The 20,743-nt window shown below is 35.5% G+C and overlaps 1 protein-coding gene and 1 long non-coding RNA gene across 5 annotated transcripts in view; one reads left to right on the forward strand and one right to left on the reverse strand.

Moving 5' to 3' along the window:
* Positions 1–9,509: 9,509 nt before the first annotated feature.
* Positions 9,510–18,336, reverse strand: LOC115414083 (uncharacterized). The gene is made up of 2 exons (XR_003934556.1): positions 18,160–18,336; positions 9,510–11,689 (listed from the first exon to the last, which is right to left on the reverse strand). It is a non-coding gene; the product is annotated as an uncharacterized LOC115414083 (long non-coding RNA).
* A 1,960-nt stretch (positions 18,337–20,296) lies between these two features.
* nkx2.4a (NK2 homeobox 4a) overlaps positions 20,297–20,743 on the forward strand; it is a 52,034-nt gene continuing 51,587 nt past the window's right edge. For all 4 annotated transcript variants that reach the window (XM_030126837.1, XM_030126836.1, XM_030126839.1 and 1 more), the window contains exon 1: positions 20,297–20,725. In XM_030126837.1, coding sequence (XP_029982697.1) covers positions 20,356–20,725 — 370 coding nt within the window. In that variant the 5' untranslated portion in view covers positions 20,297–20,355. The remainder of the gene's footprint in view (positions 20,726–20,743) is intronic.

Raw genomic sequence — 20,743 nt, forward strand, 5'->3', positions numbered from 1 at the left:
TCATTTCTGTTTTCCCTCTATCCCCCCATTCTCAAAAGTGAAAGGCTGATTATTGTCTGTCTCAAAAAGTGGCTCGTCACAGCGCAAAAACTATTTTTAATACCAGACAGTGTGCTTCCTTGTTTGCTTTGAGTCCCACTGATATGCGTAGGCCTATTTCAAAAATAGACACATGGAAATCTTTGACAGTTTGCCCTCATAACATCGCTCTTAAGGACTTCCGTGTCAGGTGCACAAGTAAACTACTAAATAAAATCCATCCTCGGCAGTTTATGACACTTGTCGACTTTACAAAATATTTTCAGGATTTTACGCATCCATTAAACTGTAGGCTTTATTCCAAGTCGGTATTTTTTTTTACTGCTACAAATTATAGAAAATTGCAAAATTTACAACAAATGCATATATATTATTATCTAATAGAGGTTAAACGATGAAGCTACCATTTCCATGCATTTTCATTTTTAGTGTGGATGCGATGGTGTGGATGAGATGCTGTAGGATGCAAATATTTGGATGAGAACAAAAAAAAAAACAAACAAACAAAAAAACAAACAAAAATGGTGACAGGTGTGTGTTGGACTGAGGCGTGAAGATCAATCACTGAAAGAAAAAGAAAAAAAAGATTAAGAAGTTCTTGGGTTAAAATATCACACTGATTTGAACACAGCTCCTGTGTTTTAAAATTCCACCTATATTTTTATGTTGTTCTAAAATATCATATTTTTTGTCAGAACCTTTGGAAACGAGGTCTTTAATAATAACTTAAAACATACTGAGTGTGTCCGCCTGCAGATTTAATGTTAGAGATAAATATATAGTTTGATTTCTGTATTCAGAAATAGTGTGTCGTGTTAAACCAACACTGAAGGAGACTATAAAGGTTATTCCCACATGTCTTCATGAGAAAGTTTTACCGTGAACAATATTCGTTTTGCACCCATGTATTGTCATCAACGCTCCAGAAAATTACACTATCCTGCGACCAGCTCAGGAACAGGGTCATATTTATCGGAAATTGCTTTTGGCTGCTTGAAGGGATAAAGCAGGCGAAGCTAAAACAAGCATGTTGGCGTGCAGAATAGTTCAACCTGCGTGGATAACACTATTATATACGTAGGAATACAGTACTTGAGCCACTTGGGACACCATGGATCTTCGTCATCCTGCCCATTTGAACCCCGACATGAATCATTTTTCTATCATGCACATCGCCAAATAAACGAGGATTTCAAAGCTATAATAAAGCGGTGCTTTTCATTTAAAGGAAGCTATCTGGGTTTTATTGCCTTAAAGGAGATCCAGATTAGATTCGCCACAGTGCCGATATTAAGGAGAGAGGGAGTGATGGAGGGAGAGAGAGGAAGAGCAGCGATGGCACCAAACAAGGGAGGGGGACTGTTGCGCAAAGCTGCCACAAGATGGAAGCAGAGGTCTGTAGTTGGTGTGATGCAGGTTTACCAGGACTGCTAATTCACTATCATTTAATTCTATTTACTGTAAGTAAATACACTCACATTAAATTGCAGGAAAGTGATTTTTTTTAAAAAGAAAATATGTTGAAGGAAACTGGCTTGATTTTCAGGGTCTGATTGCTCTTTATACTATGAATGTTTGCAGCATAAACACACCACTGTGGGCAACATATTCCATTCAGTATAAACAGTCCACAGGCAAGTGGCATCATTTCCATGATAGACTCAAACAGGCAGGAGCAGAGCCGGAGAGTCCAGGCGTATCCACGGTGTGGCGCAATAGGATAGGATACATATATGATGCAGATTAATTCAATTCAGTCAAAGTGAACAATAGGACCAAGGAAAGTCTAAACTCGACCTCCATCCTTCACAGCAAAAAAGTCTGTGAGTCAAATATGCCATGCATCATAAGTGGAATCTGTCTCTTTTTTTTTTTTTTTTTTTTTTTTTTTTTTTTTTTACAATATACTACCAGAACAGGAAGTAAAAGACCTGTCCACTTCTATCTTGTGCTTCTAAAAAAAAAAAAAAAAAAAAAAAAAAGCGTGATATTTAACATTCATAACACCCAAAATGCTCGTGGAACCAAAAATATGGTCATCAGTGTGGTCTGATGATGATGATAATTCTGTCACCAACAGTAAAAACAGTACTTTAAAACGCTCGGCTTTTACCATAAGTATCTATTACATCCAGTAGTTTTGCAGACTTACTCATTAGGCTGTGAAGTTTCAGAGAATCATCATGTCGTCGTGGGTAGAAGTATGTAAAACACCGAAAATGGGTCAAATGACGTCAAACTAAAAGGCTACCATCTTTACGCACCTGCTCAGTTCTGCGTCAGTGAGCTTTTACCTGTAGGGGGCCTCGTTGGTTTACAAAGATGCAGCAGCAGGGGAGGGGGTGGAGGTGGAGGTGGAGGGATGCTGAACACGAAGGAGAAAGGAGGGAAAATTAAATCCTGAAGATTTCCGACCTGTTTAATAAGACTGGTGTTCCAAAAACAGGAGAAAGAAGCAGCTGGGAAACACTTCCAACAAGTACAAATCACCACAGAAGGAATATTTCATCTAGAGTCTGTTGTGGATGTTTTCAGGGAGAGAGAGTGTGTGTGTAAACTGTGAGTGCTGGTGAGATCAGGAGTGTGTATGTGCAGGTGTGTGTGTATGTGCAGGTGTGTGTGTGTGTGTGTGAGGTGAGGTTACTGCTGTGCTGTGTGAACCAGGGCAAATCCTCCCAACAAATCCACAACTGTACTTAGTGGTAAAGAGCGTCTACAGAGCATTGTTGAGATCCCGTCTGCAATGCATGAGAAGACCCTGATGGACTGTGAGCTGACTGATACACAACGTGTGTGTGGGTTAAACAAGGAAGACTCAGAAGAGCTGCAGATTAACAGCAGAGTTCAGTGGAGCTTGAGTAAAAGACTTCACTTCTGCGTCTTTGAGCATCTTCAGTCTCCATCGTGCTGTGAATGTAATCTTCATTTATAACATAAAGGCAAATTATACACACAGGAGTCCTGTTCTTACTTTGTATTGGAATTGAATCCAACTCAAAAACAGAGAATAGGCAGAAATAAACACATTATAATAGCAAGACTATTTTATATAGGGCATGATTCGAATTCATAACCACTATTAGCTTGTGTTTTCGTACAGCACTCCTAATTTTCACATTTTATTTCGTATGTTTTTTGGTAGAACTTGCGTATAATGACACCCATGTCAGACTCACATATTCTGCTAATATATGCTAATAACATGTATTCAGCTTGACTTCAGTTAAGGAGGAAAGCAAGTAAAGATACAAATTTACATAAACATGACATCTCTAGGACGCTGGTCTACAAGCAAAATACATCCAGAACAAAAGTAGCGAAACTTTACCAAGTTTGAGTTTTCGATAGTTTCTAAGATACAGTCTTGGATCAAAATATGAAATTCTGAAAATTAATGCAAAAATGTCTTATACACATTAAGAATGTTTGTCTCAGAGCTACAGATCTACTTCAAAACACTGCCTGTATATTATGATACATTCACTTTTCCCATTTTTTCTAGTCGAACATTTATAAATCTATTGTCTAAATGTACACAAATCATTAACGCTTTATCAAATACACTGAAAACATCAGATAACCAGCAACTTTTGTCATTTGTTTTTCAATTCATTTTATTAAAGTATGTAAGATTCAGCACATTTAATCTCTGAGGCAGATCATTTCTATTAAAAAAAAAAAAAAAAAGTTATATACCAGTGTGATTCAATTAAATTATAAGCAGAACCTGTGATATGTGGCACAGAACAAATATCTTATATATGTCGTGTTTGTGTGGCATGGATCATCTGAACCATTTGCATGTGTTTAGTAAATAAACATCCTACCAACATTGTTTACTTGTTTTTTTTTATTCTTCTGCTACTGCCACCACACTTGCTTTTAGGTCATTTTCCTTTAAATATTGTTCATTCACAGGCATTAAAACATAACTGAGAGAAAATGCAGGACCCATTAGATAAAGAGTCCGAGTCTGTGTGAAAGGTTACTGTTACAAACTTCACTGAGTCGTATATTCAGATGAAGAGCAGCTTTTCTGGATCAACCTGACGCTGAGGTAAAGCTAAGGCTAAGGCTTAGTATCATACTGAGCCAAAACTGCACAGTGATGTTTTTACTTAAAATACATCTGCTAATACTAGTGTTTGGCCGAGTCTGTGCAAAGGGTTTGACACTAAAATAAAATAAACAGATGTGTGTGTGTGTGTGTGTGTGTGTGTGTGTGTGTGTGTGTGTGTGTGTGTGTGTGTGTGTGTGGCTCCCATTGTCATTTCCTTGGACAAGACAAAACATGCAGAAAGAGACGCTGATAGTGCAATTTTTCCACTGTGGTCATAGTGGGTGTGAGCTTAGTGCAGCCAGTTTTAAAACAGTGAGCTGTAAGGTTCTTGACTCAGACAAATGTTGAGATTAGGAAAAACAGCCGAGTCTGCAGAGACACATGGAGACAGTCAGGATGATGCGGTAGAGTGAAGCTTCTCATCCTACGTACCATACTTCACCATGTGTGGTTGTACTCCCATGACTAAAGCCATGTGTAATGTTTTTTGTATGGTGAATAAAATAAAGGACTATGGAAAATAACCTGCTTTTTTGGATTATTATTTAATGAAAGGGGCTTAAATGGCACAGATTATACTGAACATATGAAAAGGTTTATACTGAATGTATAAGCAGGCTAATTTTATAAAAACGTACCCCTAGATTTAGTATTCATCAATCACTGCCCCATCCATCTATTTCTCTGAGAGTCAATGACAAAAGGAATGCCACCACATTGTGGTTAAAAAAAGGGGTTGTTGAGAGCTATTAACAAGTAAATGTGGCTCAAGCAGAACTGTTTAATTCAGCTTCCTCACGCTCTCAGTGTGCGATCACTTTTACTGCAAAAAAAAAAAAAAAAAAAGACAGACATTCATTCACCTCCTTTAAACCTGGTTTAATATACAAATTGAACAGATTTAGTGACCATTAATTAGTCAGAAGGTCAACTGAGATTTTTCAGACTTAAATTTTTCAAAAAAAAGTTACATCAATATATTTTAACCTTATCCTTACAACTGCTGGTCTCAAATATGAAAAACTTCATTTTTCACACATTCTCATTGTATCACAACACTAACAACAGTACGAGAATGTAACAAGATTTTAACATCTGACCTCCTTAAAGTACAATTCTAATGCTTCAAAGAAATCACATTATTCTACAGTAGATAATTGAACTCAAGTAGTGATTATATCCAATTTTTAATTAATTCATTGGTTCTACATAACAGCTGTGGCATCTTAGACTTGATGTAAATTTGAAGAGGTCCTTTTTTTTCTTTTAATTGTAGTGCAAACCTTATCCTTTTGCCATAACATTTTAAAAATCAGTGGGGCTGCACAAATGAACTGTAATCCTGAAAGTAATATCAATCAGTGCAATAATATAAAAAATAAAAGCTGGACAAAAATGCAATTTAAAGGTACAGATTTGGGAGGATTTAAGGTGATCTAATAGTAGAAATTGGGGAAAATTTGGATTTAGTGACACTGAGCAGAAAATGAATGAAAATGAAAGTCACAACATTCTTTTATAATTCTTATCTAAAGTTTTTTTGTACATTTTGTAAGTTTTTATGCTAGTCTAAGCTACTTTTTATGTTTGGCTTGGCATTTCTAAATGAGTAATCTGTGCACATTCCTTCATAACGAACCAAGTAGGTTTAAATAGAAACCATAATCACAGTAATTGCAGTATGACTTTTTTTTTTTTTTTTACCAAATCATGAAGAAGTCATGAACATCAGAAATATGTGTGTAATCTAATGTCAATTTTGTTTTACACCAAGATGAATCTCCTTTTGAACTGTTTACTACGACTTAAGAAGACGACATGATAAATGTGCAATATACCGAAACAGAAAGCTCATGTTCTGAGTGATTAAAATGATAATGTTGTTATTGACTGACTTTATCAGGAACACATAATGCATGTTAATTAATGTAAAAAGCCAACTTGGCTCTGAGTTTTCTGTGTCTTACATCTGCGGCTTCTTCTGTTGAAACTTGTTCTGCTGTGTTATCATATGCAAATTGCCATATGGTCTTATTTCCCTTTGTCTTCTCTTTCTCAATGTTCCATCTTAGGACTTGAATTGTCTTGTATAAAACCCACAGTCCGCTCCTGTCAGGTGGGCTGGATGGGGGACAGCGCCAACAATCAGGTTCCCAGAGTTGAGTGTTTATGCCTTTCACTTAATGGATTGTCTCACCTTCTTCAGAGGATGAACATGAGGTGCTTGAGATGCCAACACTGCAAATGGATCCTGGGGCTTTGAGCCTGATAACGACCAGCCATCATGTGTTTCAGACATGCTTCAATCAGCATGCGAGATGATCAAAGAGCAACAATGTGGTGGCAATGTGTTTTACCAATTCAAGTTGCCTAATTAACTTCCTGTTTGAAGAGGATGTAAAATATGTGCAGCAAGTTGTGCCTATCATGTGTTTGTGCACTTGTACTGTGGCGAATGTATAATATGTTTCAGGGCTAACGCCTCTGGATTTAAAATAAACAAGAAAGCTTCTGTATAATATTTGTATGTGTGGACTTGCTCTGCTGAATTATAGTATTTTAATATGTCCAAGCAATGCAACTTTATTTGATCATTTATCACATTTCAGTATTTAAGCGTCATTTGAAGTATGAGACTGAAGCAATAAGCCACGTGTACATCCTTTACTATTGGCTACCATTGGAAAACCATATTTACACTCACACTGAGGTACTGCAGAAAAACAAAATACATCCCATCAGCCCCTTTTGACTTCTGTAGTGTCACACTCAAACTCTGACCAGTATTGATGTTTTAATAATATAACATCCAAGCATGTCACCACAGCTGAAGTAGACCTTACAACAACCAGCAGAGACAAATCCACAGTGTATATGTCATCATTTCGTCATTAATTTTTTTTTACAATACTGGTAATCAATGCAAAATGTAAATTTAAAAAAAAAAAAATAATGATAATGATAATTGGATATCCAATGGAAAGGGTGGGTTTGAGTTAAAATGTACAAGCCCCTGCTTCTCTCCAGGGCCCCTCAGATCCTGAGTCCGGTCTCTTATCTCCAGTCCAGGTCCCACCATAGAGCGATAACCCGTCCTGTTATTTGCCTCAGATATGGGACGTTTTACACATTACTAGCAGATGTATCACTGGCATTTTCATATTCTGACCCTTAGTTTTATGACCCATTCCAAATATTAAAATAAATATATAATTATTTATATTATATTTTATGGACTCTTTTAATTTAGCATTTTTGTGCTATTATTTTTGTATATTTCCAATTTATTTATGGTCATTCCGAATGAACTCATGTATCTTGAATTCTATGTAAAGCACTTTTGTCAGTATTTATTGTTTTAAATGTGTCATACAAATAAAAAAATGATAAAATAATAAAAATCACAAGTTTCTTAGCCCATTGATTAAACAGTTGTTTTGTAGATACTGAATGTGTATATGTATAAAAAGGGTATATTTATGCAAATACTACAGTTATTTGTGAGATTTGCAGTACACTTACTCAGATACTTCATGTTTATCAGACTTAGACTCACAAAAATGGAATTTAAAAAATAAAACAGATAAAGCACTGACCATGAAAGTTCATGTACAACCTTAGATACAGTTTGAAGAAAAAAACATCAAACAATAGAAAGTAAAGACATCTTTTCTAAAGTGTTAAATTGCATCCAGTGAGACTTAAAAACTCCAGATAACATGAGTGGAGTTTGGATGGAGGTGATTGAACAAAAAAAAAGCACAAGGTGTTTTGGAGAATAAAAGCAGTTTCCCCAGGTTCAGGTTATCCATGTAGCATTCAAACCGATTTCCACACTCACCTATTAATAAATACAGAGACAACAACAAGAGACAGAAACAAACTGTCATTGTTTTTCCATATATTGTACTGAACGTCACTTAAACATCACAGTATATGTTTGTTCTAATATTTAACTCTGGCCAAAAAAAAAAAAAAAAATCAGCTAAATTCCCTATCTCAAGAGCCATCGTGGATGTACAGTAAAAAAGGAATATTTCTATGTGTGGTGGACATGATACTGCAGTGGTTCAACATTTTTTGGCTCGTGACCACATTTTAACATCACACATTTCTGGCGACCCCAAACATTCCAAACGGAGACATTTTTTTGCTCAAATTAATTTGTTTTTGCTCATGTAATAGTTTGGTATGCTATGTTGCAAATAAACATTAATTTTAGATGATTTTTAGTCTGTATAATGTATATTATTATGGACAGAGGCAGAAAAGCCAGGTGTAGATTACTGCACAAAGTGAGAATTTTATTTTCCTTGGTCAGAATATGTACAGTCAGTCCAGCTTGGATTTACAAGGCTGACAATTAATACTGAACAAACAATAACTCAAACTATGAATTATGTCAGAGTTGCAGCATCTTAAACCGGTCACAATGAACATTTGAAAGATAAACAGTACCACAGTGCTTCAGTTTCAGCTTCAGTTTGTCATGTCTTTTATGTATTGTGATTGCCTCTCTCAACTCACCATATATTTTTTATTAGTAATTTTGTTTTTATTTTTATCAATTACTAGAAATTTCAGGCGACCCCGTTTGAATTCCAGTCGACCCCACATGAATCCTGACCCCAAGGTTGAAAAACACTGTGATACTATGTTTGACACAGCTTTTAATCACATGAAATAATATTAGAGGACAAAACAATTTAATGAATGCAAATGTGATGTAACTGAAATGACTGAATATGGGGAATGCACTACAACATGATTAACGGTAACAGAAGTGCACCTATGTTTGAGAGGCCGGGAACATCTGGGAAAGGCGCTGCTGAGAGATGCTGAGAAGTGTCCTCTGTCTCAGCTGTGATGTGGACCGGACATTCAGAAGCTCAGAGGAACGACTTCATCACCTCTGCAGAGACACACTCACTCAAAAGAATTGGTTCTTCAACATATCAGGAAATGCAATGTTGAAAATCTAGTGGTCCGCAGTGAAAAACAGATCTGTCCCGGCCCGCACCTCCAGATTCAACAACACTTTTTATCCAAGTGCAATACGTGTACTGAACACATAACAGTGTCAACACCTCCAATAAGGATATGTATTTAACAGATATCCTCAGTGTTCAGCCAGGGTCAACAGTACAATATATTTATGTGTACTGTTTGTTGGTTGTCATGCTTGTTTTTTCTTACTGTATATATATTTATACTTTTTTCTTTTTATCTATTTGCCCTCCATACTTGTACTGCACAAGAGAATTGTCTTTTAAATTTCATAGTACATATATAATGACAATAGAAGCATTCTGTTCTATTCTATTCTATTCTATTCTATTCTATTCTATTCTATTCTATTCTAAAAAGCCTAATGTGTTTATTTTCTTATGCATAATCTCCCTGTAGTATGATAGTATTGAATCTTATTTGTTTATTTTATTTTATTTTATTTTAGATTTTTTTTTTTTTTTTTTTTGACTGAATGCTTTTTACCCACTACATGTTCTATGTATCCACCAAACTACTAAAACAAATTCCCAGTAATGTAAACCCTGTTTACTTACATGGCAATTAACATGATTCTGATCCTGATTCTGTTTTTTTTTTTTTTTTTTTTGTTTTACACTCAGAATGCAACAGATCTGGATGTGTAAAAATATACATAGAAGAGGCATTGAAGATATGACCTTATATGTATTTACTTGCAGTAATTATCTCTGCATGAACTGATCATTTGTATGTTCAGAATAGATAATATGAAGCCAAATGCGGTTTGTTTGGTTGTACCAGAACATGTACATGCTTCGTCTTTGTAATAATTTCACTGCTGCTGAAAGCTGTGGATCTGAAAGAACAGACAAGGTGAATACAAAGAATCCACCTAAACAGACAACCTCAAACGTCTTTAACATGCCATACATGTCTCGTATGGTTGGATGTTTTGTATTGTTATTGTTCCTCACACACAAATGCATGTACAAATACAGACACACATATATACATCTATGTGTATGCTTTTTCCTTCTATGCTGTTTCAGTGTTCTTTATTTGCTTTTCCCTCTGTCTTCTGTCAATTCAGTTCAGTTCAGTTCAGTTCAGTTCAACTCAGTGAGCTTTACTGACAAGGCTGTTTAAATGGCAAATGGACTGCACTTATATAATGCTTTTTCACACCTTCATGGTGCCCAAAGCGCATACATATACACATACAGTGCTCTAAAACCTATGGCTACAAACATATAAATAAAAGTATCACTATTAAATATATATGGCTGTTTGTGTCTTCTGAATTTCTATCTTTCTCACCAGAAACATGTTATTTATCACAGTTTGACACAGTATGAGAGCTATTATTATTATTATTATTATTATTTTTTTTTTTTATTTTATTTATTTATTTTTTTTTTTTATTTTTTATTTTTTTACAAATTGTGACATACTATGGGTGTATATAGTCCCAAATAAATATGTATTTTTGAATGCCTCCTAATTTAACTAAAAAACATAAATATAAATACCACTGATATCAGTAAAATATGACTAGCAGAAAATAATCGTAGATAATAATCTAAGTAAAATGACCTAATCATTTTATTCCATTTAATTATTCCATCATTCTGTTCCAATGTACAATAGTTTTTACTTGTTTATAATGCACTTCTTTTGCGCAATAGCTTCTTACTGCCTATAATTTACTTTGCAGTATGTTACATGTTGTATTTTTCTTCATTTTATACTATTTTGTCGCAATTTTTTTTTCATTGCTTTACTATTCTTTTTATATTTTTATTTTAATGTTTGTTTGTATAGGGGCAAATATGTACTGCAGTTCATTGCCACACACTGGAGTATTTATAGTCTTGGCTAATTCACAGTGCTGGGCTTTTAAAGTACTTACTTTAAAAGTACATATAGTACAAACATAATATAAAAAACTGTGCAAAATGCATACACAATCACAACAAAATGACCTAAATTATAATAAAATACAACAGAATAACAAAGAGTGAGTTAATCATGGGCACATGACTGTTCTCGTATTGCTCTGTTCTGTTGCTCCTATCTTTATTTTTACTTTTTGTTTTGTTTTCTTTTACATATTCTTTTATTGTTGATATTTTTCCTGCTCTTTGCTCAATTTCTAATCATGTATTTTCTTATCTAAAAATACATTGTATCTGTTCTGCTCTGTCATTGTTATCATTATCAGGTCATGAATTGTTGGTGCATTGTTAAAAAGTCTCTACAAGCATCAAAATCATAATTTAAAAAAAATGTTTGGCGGGTGTTTTGTGTGGTTTTACACTGAAGCAGCATTTCTCTGCATGCAGGAATCTTTTTCTGGTTCCTGTGCACACATGGCTGGAGCAAAAAGAGAGAGGAGGAACAGTGTCTGCAGCGTTTTAGCACACAATTTCATGATGGCTTCAGAGAAGAGGCCAGCCAAGCATTTCAAGTGGTGGAGCAGCGAGAGGGCAGCATTGTAGAAGAGAGCAGGTAGCGTAATGATCAGGTAGACAAGATGACATCAAGCGTCCTCAGGGATGACCAGGCGCAGAGAGCTGACATCCTTCCACAGAAAAAGAACCACTGAAACGGGACCAGACAAAACCAACAAGAGGGAGAGCCATTAGCTTCAGGCACACTTGTATTTACAAGACAGGAATGTGGAAAACAGACATAAGACAGTTTAAATATGGCAGGAAACTGTCACATTTGCCTGTTTGTAATTTTATTAACTAGGCTTTACAGCTTTACAAGCAAACCTGTCCCAGATGCATCTCCTTGATTCCAAAGGAGTCATAAAAGATGAAGAACAATGGAATTATGGGAACTGTAGGATGCTTAGTAAGTGCTTAAATCATAAAAAATGTTATTGTGCAAAAATCTAATATGATAGCTGTGATGATGAATAAAAATACATAAAAATGTAGGTCACCATTCAGTGTTTGGCAATATAGTTACAAATAAAGTGTTATATTTTTTCTTTGCTATATTTTTTACATGTTTATAAGCAGTCACAGTCAAATAAGAATAGGCTATATAGCATATTGCGCAATATTAAAGACAATCTAATATTATATAAAATGGCATGAACTCAAAGTACATCAATAATTCCAACATAATCATGGGTCAAGTTTTATATGGTCTGAAATAAATCACTCATAATTTCATTCATTCAATTCAACAACAATAACAATAACATAAAACTAAATGTGGACTGAATCAGCGCATGTGACACCGGTGTTTCTTACAATATATTACGGTTAGTTAAAAGCCGCTATTCAGAAAAGCATTGTTGATAGCTGACATATCATTCTCCGTTATTACAGGTCGTGAGATGATCCCCTCTCTAATGGTAAATGACACCAGGTTGTGTTTAGGGATTCATCAGTAAGAATATACATATAAAAAATAAATGATAAACCGTTTTGACATCTTATGTAATTTTCCACTTTATACTCATTTACATTTTCTTTATTCTGTATATATTAGTTTTGCATTCATTATTGTTTACATCGCTGTTCCTTAAGCCATTATAACTTTTAACACTTATTCGTCCTGTTAAATTACTCCACACCAAGAGTTCCGATTTAATACCTATCAAAAACAATATACCCCCTTCACATATTTAATGTAGAGTTAAAGTCCATATTTTTCTGTGGTTATTTTACAGCCTTGGTCACTGATGAGTTTGACTTTGTTTTAATTGTTCCCCTTCCTTCAATCGTCTGGACAGAAAATTGAGTTTTATTCTGGCATTTATTGATGTTGACACAGACTTTTCACCACCGTTCCGTGATAAAATTATTGCTTCACATACAATGGGATAGCATAAATCTGTTTTCTGTATGTCCAACAAGAGAAACAGCATCCTGTGTGCTCCAGCTGTTACAGAAAATAATATTTTTTAGATACAGTTGCAGAAAAAATTATTAGACCATCTAAAATCATCAATAGCAATGGTTATGCAATCAAGTACTAACTCCTGTGTGTATCATGTGACTAAAACAGACAGAAAAGAAAACATGGAATGCCTAAAAGCACTGTTTTCATAGCTATTGATGTAAGAACTGAAGTGATTTTGGTTATTATCAAGAAAACATGGAAAATGGCTAGATATCAGCTCTGAAATTAAACTCTTATGAGCTGTTTTTGTTGTTATCATTATATTTGTCCAAACAAATGTACCATTGTATCAGGCATTAAAATAAACAAGAAACTGAAAAAAATAAAGGGTGGTCTAATATTTTTTTCTACGACTGTATGCGTTGTGCTGTACTATAAACACAGGCCTATATTGATCAGTGAAGTGTACAGCCTGTTATTGAAGGGAAAAAAACAACAACAACATATATATATATATATATATATATATATATATATATATATATATATATATATATATATATATATATATATATATATATATACTGTCCACAGAAAATAGCTCCCTGCCCAAATCATATTATTTCAAACATTAACTACAAAGACAAATATATTTCTACTATAAAATGCATTGTAAATAAGGTAGAAAAAAAGATAAATTAGGAAAACATACGCAGCAATCCACTCTTTGTTCTTTGAGGATTTAAGTGTAAAAAAAACATTATATTAAGTGTAAAATGGTTCAACAAATGAATCAATAAATTAATGAATAAATTAGTAAACTAATTTACAGAACAGTTAATATAAATATTCTATTTTTGTTTAACTCTGCTGCACAATTTTACATTTCTGCATGTGACATTAAATTTATTTAATCAAAACTTCCTTTCAGAATGTGGTGACTGAATCTGGAAAGGAAGTAGGTAGAAGTAAAAAATTAAATCTTTTTACCCTGTGCAGTAAAAATAGGTTTTATATTCCAGACTGTAGTGTGAGGCATGTGCTCCTAAGAGTCAGGATCAATAAATTCAGTCCATGAAGTAGTTTTCCAACGTGTTTATGTGAATTCATCTAAATAATGGTAGGCTATCAGGTGGCCTACTGGATAAAAGCATCCCAAATCGGGGACAAACAGACAGGTAAAAACACCACATTGATATGCAGCTTCTGCTCACATTTCCATTGCTGAGTTGTGAATCCATTTAGAAGTTTCTGTCTCCACATACAGCACTCAAAGTGCTTTGAAACTTTTGATTAGAAGATGTGTCTCTTGACATGAAAACAAGCAGAATAAATGAATTCCAGATATAAATGGACATCAGGACACACTTGATAGAGATTGCAGCGATTTGCATGCAATTCAGATTTTAGAACGAGTTTGATTATTATTAGTATTGTTATTTTTGGTATTTATTTTTATTACATATTGAAAGAGAAAATGTCTACATTGAAACTCAATGTAAACTGTTGTATTGAAGCAAAATTGCTGAACAGATCTGTCAAAATGCAAATCTAGTTACTTTAAAATGTCAGAATCACATTTTGTTCAACAAACGCATTTAATACTGAACCTGTTACAACTTGAAAATGTTTAGCCTGATCTCTGATATAGCTTTATCACAAAGACTCCACGAAAAATCCTGTCATATAATTCCACTGCCTTATGAAAACTCGACACATGTTCATTCCAAGACACCTGGATGCTCCTACTGTAAACACAAATAAAATCTGCTACATATCGTCAAATAAAATACTCAGAAAAGTCCTCTAACTGCAGACTATTAAGATCATTACATGTAATCAGAAGGACGTCATCTTACCACATCAATTGATTGTCAAGGGCAACTATGGACACAGAAAAAGGACATTCAGCCATGTGAGTAACTGAGTAACAAATCTACAGAGTGAGCTGTTGTTGAGTCACTACCATACTCTCTAAAAGCTTTGTTTACCTGCCCTGACTGCTGCCTCAATTAATGCAGAAAGAGAAGTGGACGAACCAGGTACCCTTGGAACCAAGCACCCAGTCCAAGTACACGATCTGCTTTGTTCTGCAATGCATTTGGTAATGTGCATTGATCTGCTGCTGTGTGTATTTTAATTGTTGTTACAAAAGAGAACAACTATGCTAAAATATTGCCACTCAGAACAATGCAGAGGGCAGCAGCACTTACAGAACCCAGAGGACCTAAAAATTCAGGAGGATAGACATGTTTCCAACCCAAAATGGTGGAATTTGCAGTGATGTTTTCTCTTCATTCCTATGCCAGCGAAGATAGACAGGATAGAGAAATAATGAATCTATGTTTGTATTTTTACGTGGTAATTCATTTTAGATGCAACTATGATAACAAACCTAATCATCATATGTAAAACAAAACATCTGAGGTGGAGATTTTAAGTTTGCTTTTAATTAAAAAAAAAAAAAAAAAAAAAAAAATCATGTTCTTCTGACCAACATAGTTAAATGGTACAAGCAAAGTGACTTTGTATAACATCACTGGTTTGTGTTTGTTGTTTGTTTGTTGAGTGCATAATGATTTGTACACTAAACAAATAAATAATGTAAAAGTACATCCTCCGTCAGTGGCCTTAACTAATAAGGACTCATTGCTGACATATATTTGCCTTTTGTCTTCAGTGTTAAGCACTGAGGCTTGACTTTCAGCTTGTAATGTCACATCTAGAAGGTAACTCGTGGATTAAAAGTGCTTCATGAATGTGATAAAAACATCTCCTTTAAAAAGAGCAACCAACTATTCTTGCTATTCTACCATCAACAGTGTATCATGCTGTGTTATACTCAGACAGGGTCACACTTTCTCTTTCTTTGGCGTTTCACAGCCTTGGCTTGAATGCTAAAAAATCTATTGACATTTAAGGAATGTGACAGTGTAACTGTAAGTGCTTCTGGCAATTAAAAGGGTTGCATGTTGTATACAGTAACTGATATAATTTTTGCAAAGAAGAAATATTTTTATTTGTCAAAATGCAACATTGCCAGTACAGTATTGTGTTTTCTGACAATAGATCACAGGTTTATCTGAAACTTAAATTAATAAATTCTTGAATTTTTACTATAACAAGAACTTTTACCGTGCAAATATTTCCCAGTATATCGATATTAACTTCTGCTCATCTTTTACAGTTGTTAGATTATGGTCACCATGTCTTAAAAGCTCATATTCTGTTTTTTTGCGCCCTATTAGCATCATTTCGTCCATCAAGCGACATTAATTGTGAATGAATGCAAACTCCTGTAGAAGAATAAGGTCTTCAAGAGGCCTGTCACATACTTTCTCCACTTGGGAGGACCTTTAACCTACTTAGCTGAGGAACCGCATCGTTTCAAGTAGCGCAGCTGAAAGATATGCACCTGCCCGCTTTTTACTCTCACACTGCTCGGCGATTTAAGAGGAGAGAAAGTATTTGATCTAAATGGTACTACACTGACTGCAGGTGTGGAATGCCCTCCAAAAAATTTGAACGCCATTTCATCCAGTGGTCTGACCACAATACAGATGTGGCTTAAATTTTAAATTTGGAGTGAAAAAAACAATAAATTTATGGTGTTACAAAAAACTGGTGGCCCGAATGTGGGAAAGTCGAGTTCAAAATATGTTTCCTTTTCAGGCTCTGGGGGAAGAGAAACAAGTTTTCGTGCGTAAAAGCGCTGGAATATTTCTAGTGCCGAAGACAACATAAAAACAGTCAGTAATGAAAGATGCCGCAATTCTCCTCCTAATAAAGTGTTTGATTATTTTAAAATAATAATAATGTTTTTTGCAGTTATTCAGTGTGCGTTATCAGAAATTAACTGGCTAGTATTCAAAGGTAAAATCGATATAATTTTCTGCTTGTGGAATTGAGATCTCTCGGGTAAAAAAGACAGCTGTTTAATGCGTAATCACATTTTTAAAGTAGCTTCACGCCAGGATTTTAGAGTTTTAAAAAGTCTTCCTCTGTCTTAAGATATGCATTAGTTTACTCTCAGATGAAATATATAACGACAACAAATTTCCAGCAATGGAATAAGTGTTCAGAGGCCACAGACCAAGCAAACAACAAACATGTTCACAATCCGTGCGTAATTTTACGCACAAATGATCCTGGATAGATTTATCTTATTATTTGTACATTATTGCAGTGACTTTGAATAGTTTTCAACGTGGCATTATTTCTTCTTTTTTTCCTTTATTTTATTTTATTTTTTAGCGGGCCAGATGTCCTGAGTTGCTTTGAAAGTTAAGAGAAAGCTACAAACCTCTTGTCATGTCTGGCATTTGTGAAAACGTAAATCCTATTATAAGGAGAAAGAGTTAAAAGTTAAGTTAGAGATTTGAAGGCTGCAAGACTAAATAAATCCCCCTGTCCTCTGCACTTCGGGTTCAGTCGGTGTGTGGCTGAGATGGCAGGTCAGGACCCTAGCCCTTCAGCCATCTCTCCACATCTCTCAGGGTATTGAACTAGCAACGACGTGATAGAGAAAAGCACTTCAGTAACCAGTCGCTTTGGTCCATCTGCTGTGTTGTACAGAGCAGTGGGGGTTTGAAGATAACGGGAAAGGGTGGTCTGGATGACATAAACTACATAAATGGATTGTTATAACATTCTAGTTTACACCACTTACAGCGTTCAATCAATGTCAGATTGATTAAATCTTCCAATAAAAATATCACACTCTTTATTTGGAAGAATAAGAAGCTTATGCACCAAAAAAAAATCTCATATTAATGCACATAAATCCACCGGGTTGAATTATTTCAGCACCTATCTTTGTTTTACTCAAAATTTAATTAAGCTTGTAAAATATTGGTGAAGGACAGAAACAGTTCAACAATAAGCAAAAGGCCAGAAATTGGAAATTAAACATAATTTAAAAACCATATATTCAGAGATACAATTTCAATGCGAAGAGAAAATCAAGCCTCGATCTTAATATACTATATATTGCATCTACATTTAAAATACAATATATTTCTTTCTCGTCGTCCTTTGGGGCGGCAAGAAAAATACATTTCAATGTATTTTTCTGCAAGCGTCGCTCACAGTTGATATTTCCTCCAACAGAGTAAACTTGATTCCTACTATTAACGGAACTACAACAGCACAAATACTTTCTTTCTTTTTATATTATTTCCTATATTAAAGTCTTAGATTCATCAGCCAACCTTAACTGGACCTTCTTCGTAGATCCTTGGCGGGTCCGTTTATCCTTCTCCTGCTGCTTTACGCACACACTTTGGACTGGATGGAAAAGTTGACTTAAATTGTCAACTATATAAATATGGACTATTACTCTCATAAGCCTTGTATGCATCGAGTCGGCTCCAGATTTTTATGGGATCCTAATGTGGAGGGTCTGTGGACCAGGGTCCTGCTCTCTGACTCGGTAATCCACAAGGTTGAGAGGTTTGCCTCATTTACATAATATTAGAGGTCTGGGCCGAGGCCTACCTTTTCTTTTCGCCCTGAAAAGACACCACGCTGCCGCTACCAAAAGCGTGCAAATGGCTGTCAGAAGTCTGGACAGGTACGGCAATATTTTCCAAATAAATGTGACTTTTTCTTCATCACTGACATTTTAAGGAGAAAAGCTTCTTTTTTTTTTGTTAGTAAGAGCATTTGATTTACTTTTGGATCCTCGTGTGTTTTTTCTTCGTCTTTTTGTGACAACTCCAGTTTACTTTGGAATATGTTGACGCTCGCATTGCTGTGTTTTCCTCAACCACAATAAAAGTCAAACCACTTCACATTAAATCCGCAGAGGGATCCAAGCAATCTAAGGAAAAGGGTGAAGAATTCGGCTACTGAAATATGCATAAGAACAATGATTTATCACAATCAGGCAATCAACTAAACCGGAGATTGCTGTTCTTGATATGTCGCTATAATTGATGGCTGACCATGTCACATCTTCATTTGTTCAATTAGGGTAGGTACCTACTTGCTGCCATGCCATGCTAAATTACATTAGTGGCTTCATGTAGACGAGTGTTTCCTTCTCCAATAAGACAGCAACACATTTCACGTTTGGAAAACAACCTCCAAACAGCACACCTGCTCCAGTTCAGGTCTGAGATACACAAACAACATCAGCTCAAACAGTATCATGAGTATGATTATAGAATTTTAGAAACTGTATAACAGTCAGATTACGTCCATTAGTGGCTACTTCTAGGCTATATGTGTCATAATGCTTCTTAAATCAATAAAAGTTGCACATGGTCTGTAAAGGGAAGCTGAATGAACTGGTATTGTTGCTGTTTGTTGGATCTGTTTTCTCTTTTGACCCCCCTGTTGTGTGTCTGTTCCTCTGCGTCTTCCCCTGGCGCCAGTCAATTTGTTCAGAGATTACAATGTCAGGTCGAGACGCGAAGTGTCATTAATGCATGTTGACCAGACGTAACGGGTTAAGGCGCACTGATGTCTCCATGTTGCATTTACTCTGATAAAGCATTTGGAATAAATACATAAATAAATAAATAAATTTAAAAAAATAAAATAAAATAATATATATATATATATATATATATATATATATATATATATATATATATATATATATATATATATATATATATATATATAGCCTATATATATTGTAAAAAAGTGAGCTTTTCATTCAAAAATATTCCCTCATAAGAATTAATTCCATGATGAAGCCTGAATGTGCCCTGGTCTGCTCAGTTTTGGCATGTCTCCCTTTGCAGATCATGAATGTGTGGTATGATATACTCACAGATTAGATCCCTATTGCCGTTCCCTTTCAGCATTTTGTCATTTTGAGCTTATTTGGACTTGTCCCTCTCTGCTGGGACAAAATGATGCTTAAGAAGCATAGATGAGCTGGTCATATAACTTCATTGTGCCTCTTTGATGATACTCGGTGGCCCTTATGTCTGTTCAAAGTGCTCTCAAAGTTTCTAGAAAGAGTGGAATTCCCTACTGACGCAAAATAGTCATATGTGGTCAGATCAGCTGATGTGCTGAACATAATGGACTATTCACCTGTATGTTTTTGTCAGTTCATACACAATCATAAATATTCAGTCACGTTTTATTCATGTACACAACCTAATATAAAGCAAAGTGCATTTTCATGAATTATTTCACTAAAATGTCAATGACTATTGTTTGCTGGTTTAGGAGTTTTGCTCCGCCCCCTGTGTTTGTCGTAAACCTGGCTCCTGGCTCCAATAAACCCGGGCTAAGAGCGCCCTGGGCTCGCCTCCTTCTCCAAGGCGATCAATAGGATCTCAGGCGCACTACAAGCACTCTCTTACGTAGACATCCACCAAGGAGAGAGCCGATACAACAACACAGTTGATCTGCTCAAACACAAAAATCTACCTGCTTTCTGAATCATGTCGTTGAGCCCAAAGCACACAACGCCTTTTTCAGTGACAGATATTTTGAGTCCAATCGAGGAGACCTACAAGAAGTTTAGTGCCATGGACGGCGCAGGGAACCTAACCTCTCCACTGGGAGCCTACCGACAGCCTCAGGTGTCTCAGACCGGCATGCAACAGCACTCCATGGGCCACAACGCCACCGTGGCCACTACTTACCACATGCCGCACACCGTTTCCCAGTTCTCCCACAGCGCAATGGGGGGATACTGCAATGGAAGCATTGGCAACATGGGAGACCTCCCGTCATACCAGGAAAGCATGCGGAATAGTGCAGCAGCAACAGGGTGGTACAGCACCAACCCTGATCCAAGATACTCCACCAGTAAGTTCTTTCATCTAT

Source organism: Sphaeramia orbicularis, chromosome 22 (genome assembly GCF_902148855.1).
Source record: "Sphaeramia orbicularis chromosome 22, fSphaOr1.1, whole genome shotgun sequence".
Taxonomy (NCBI): domain Eukaryota; kingdom Metazoa; phylum Chordata; class Actinopteri; order Kurtiformes; family Apogonidae; genus Sphaeramia; species Sphaeramia orbicularis.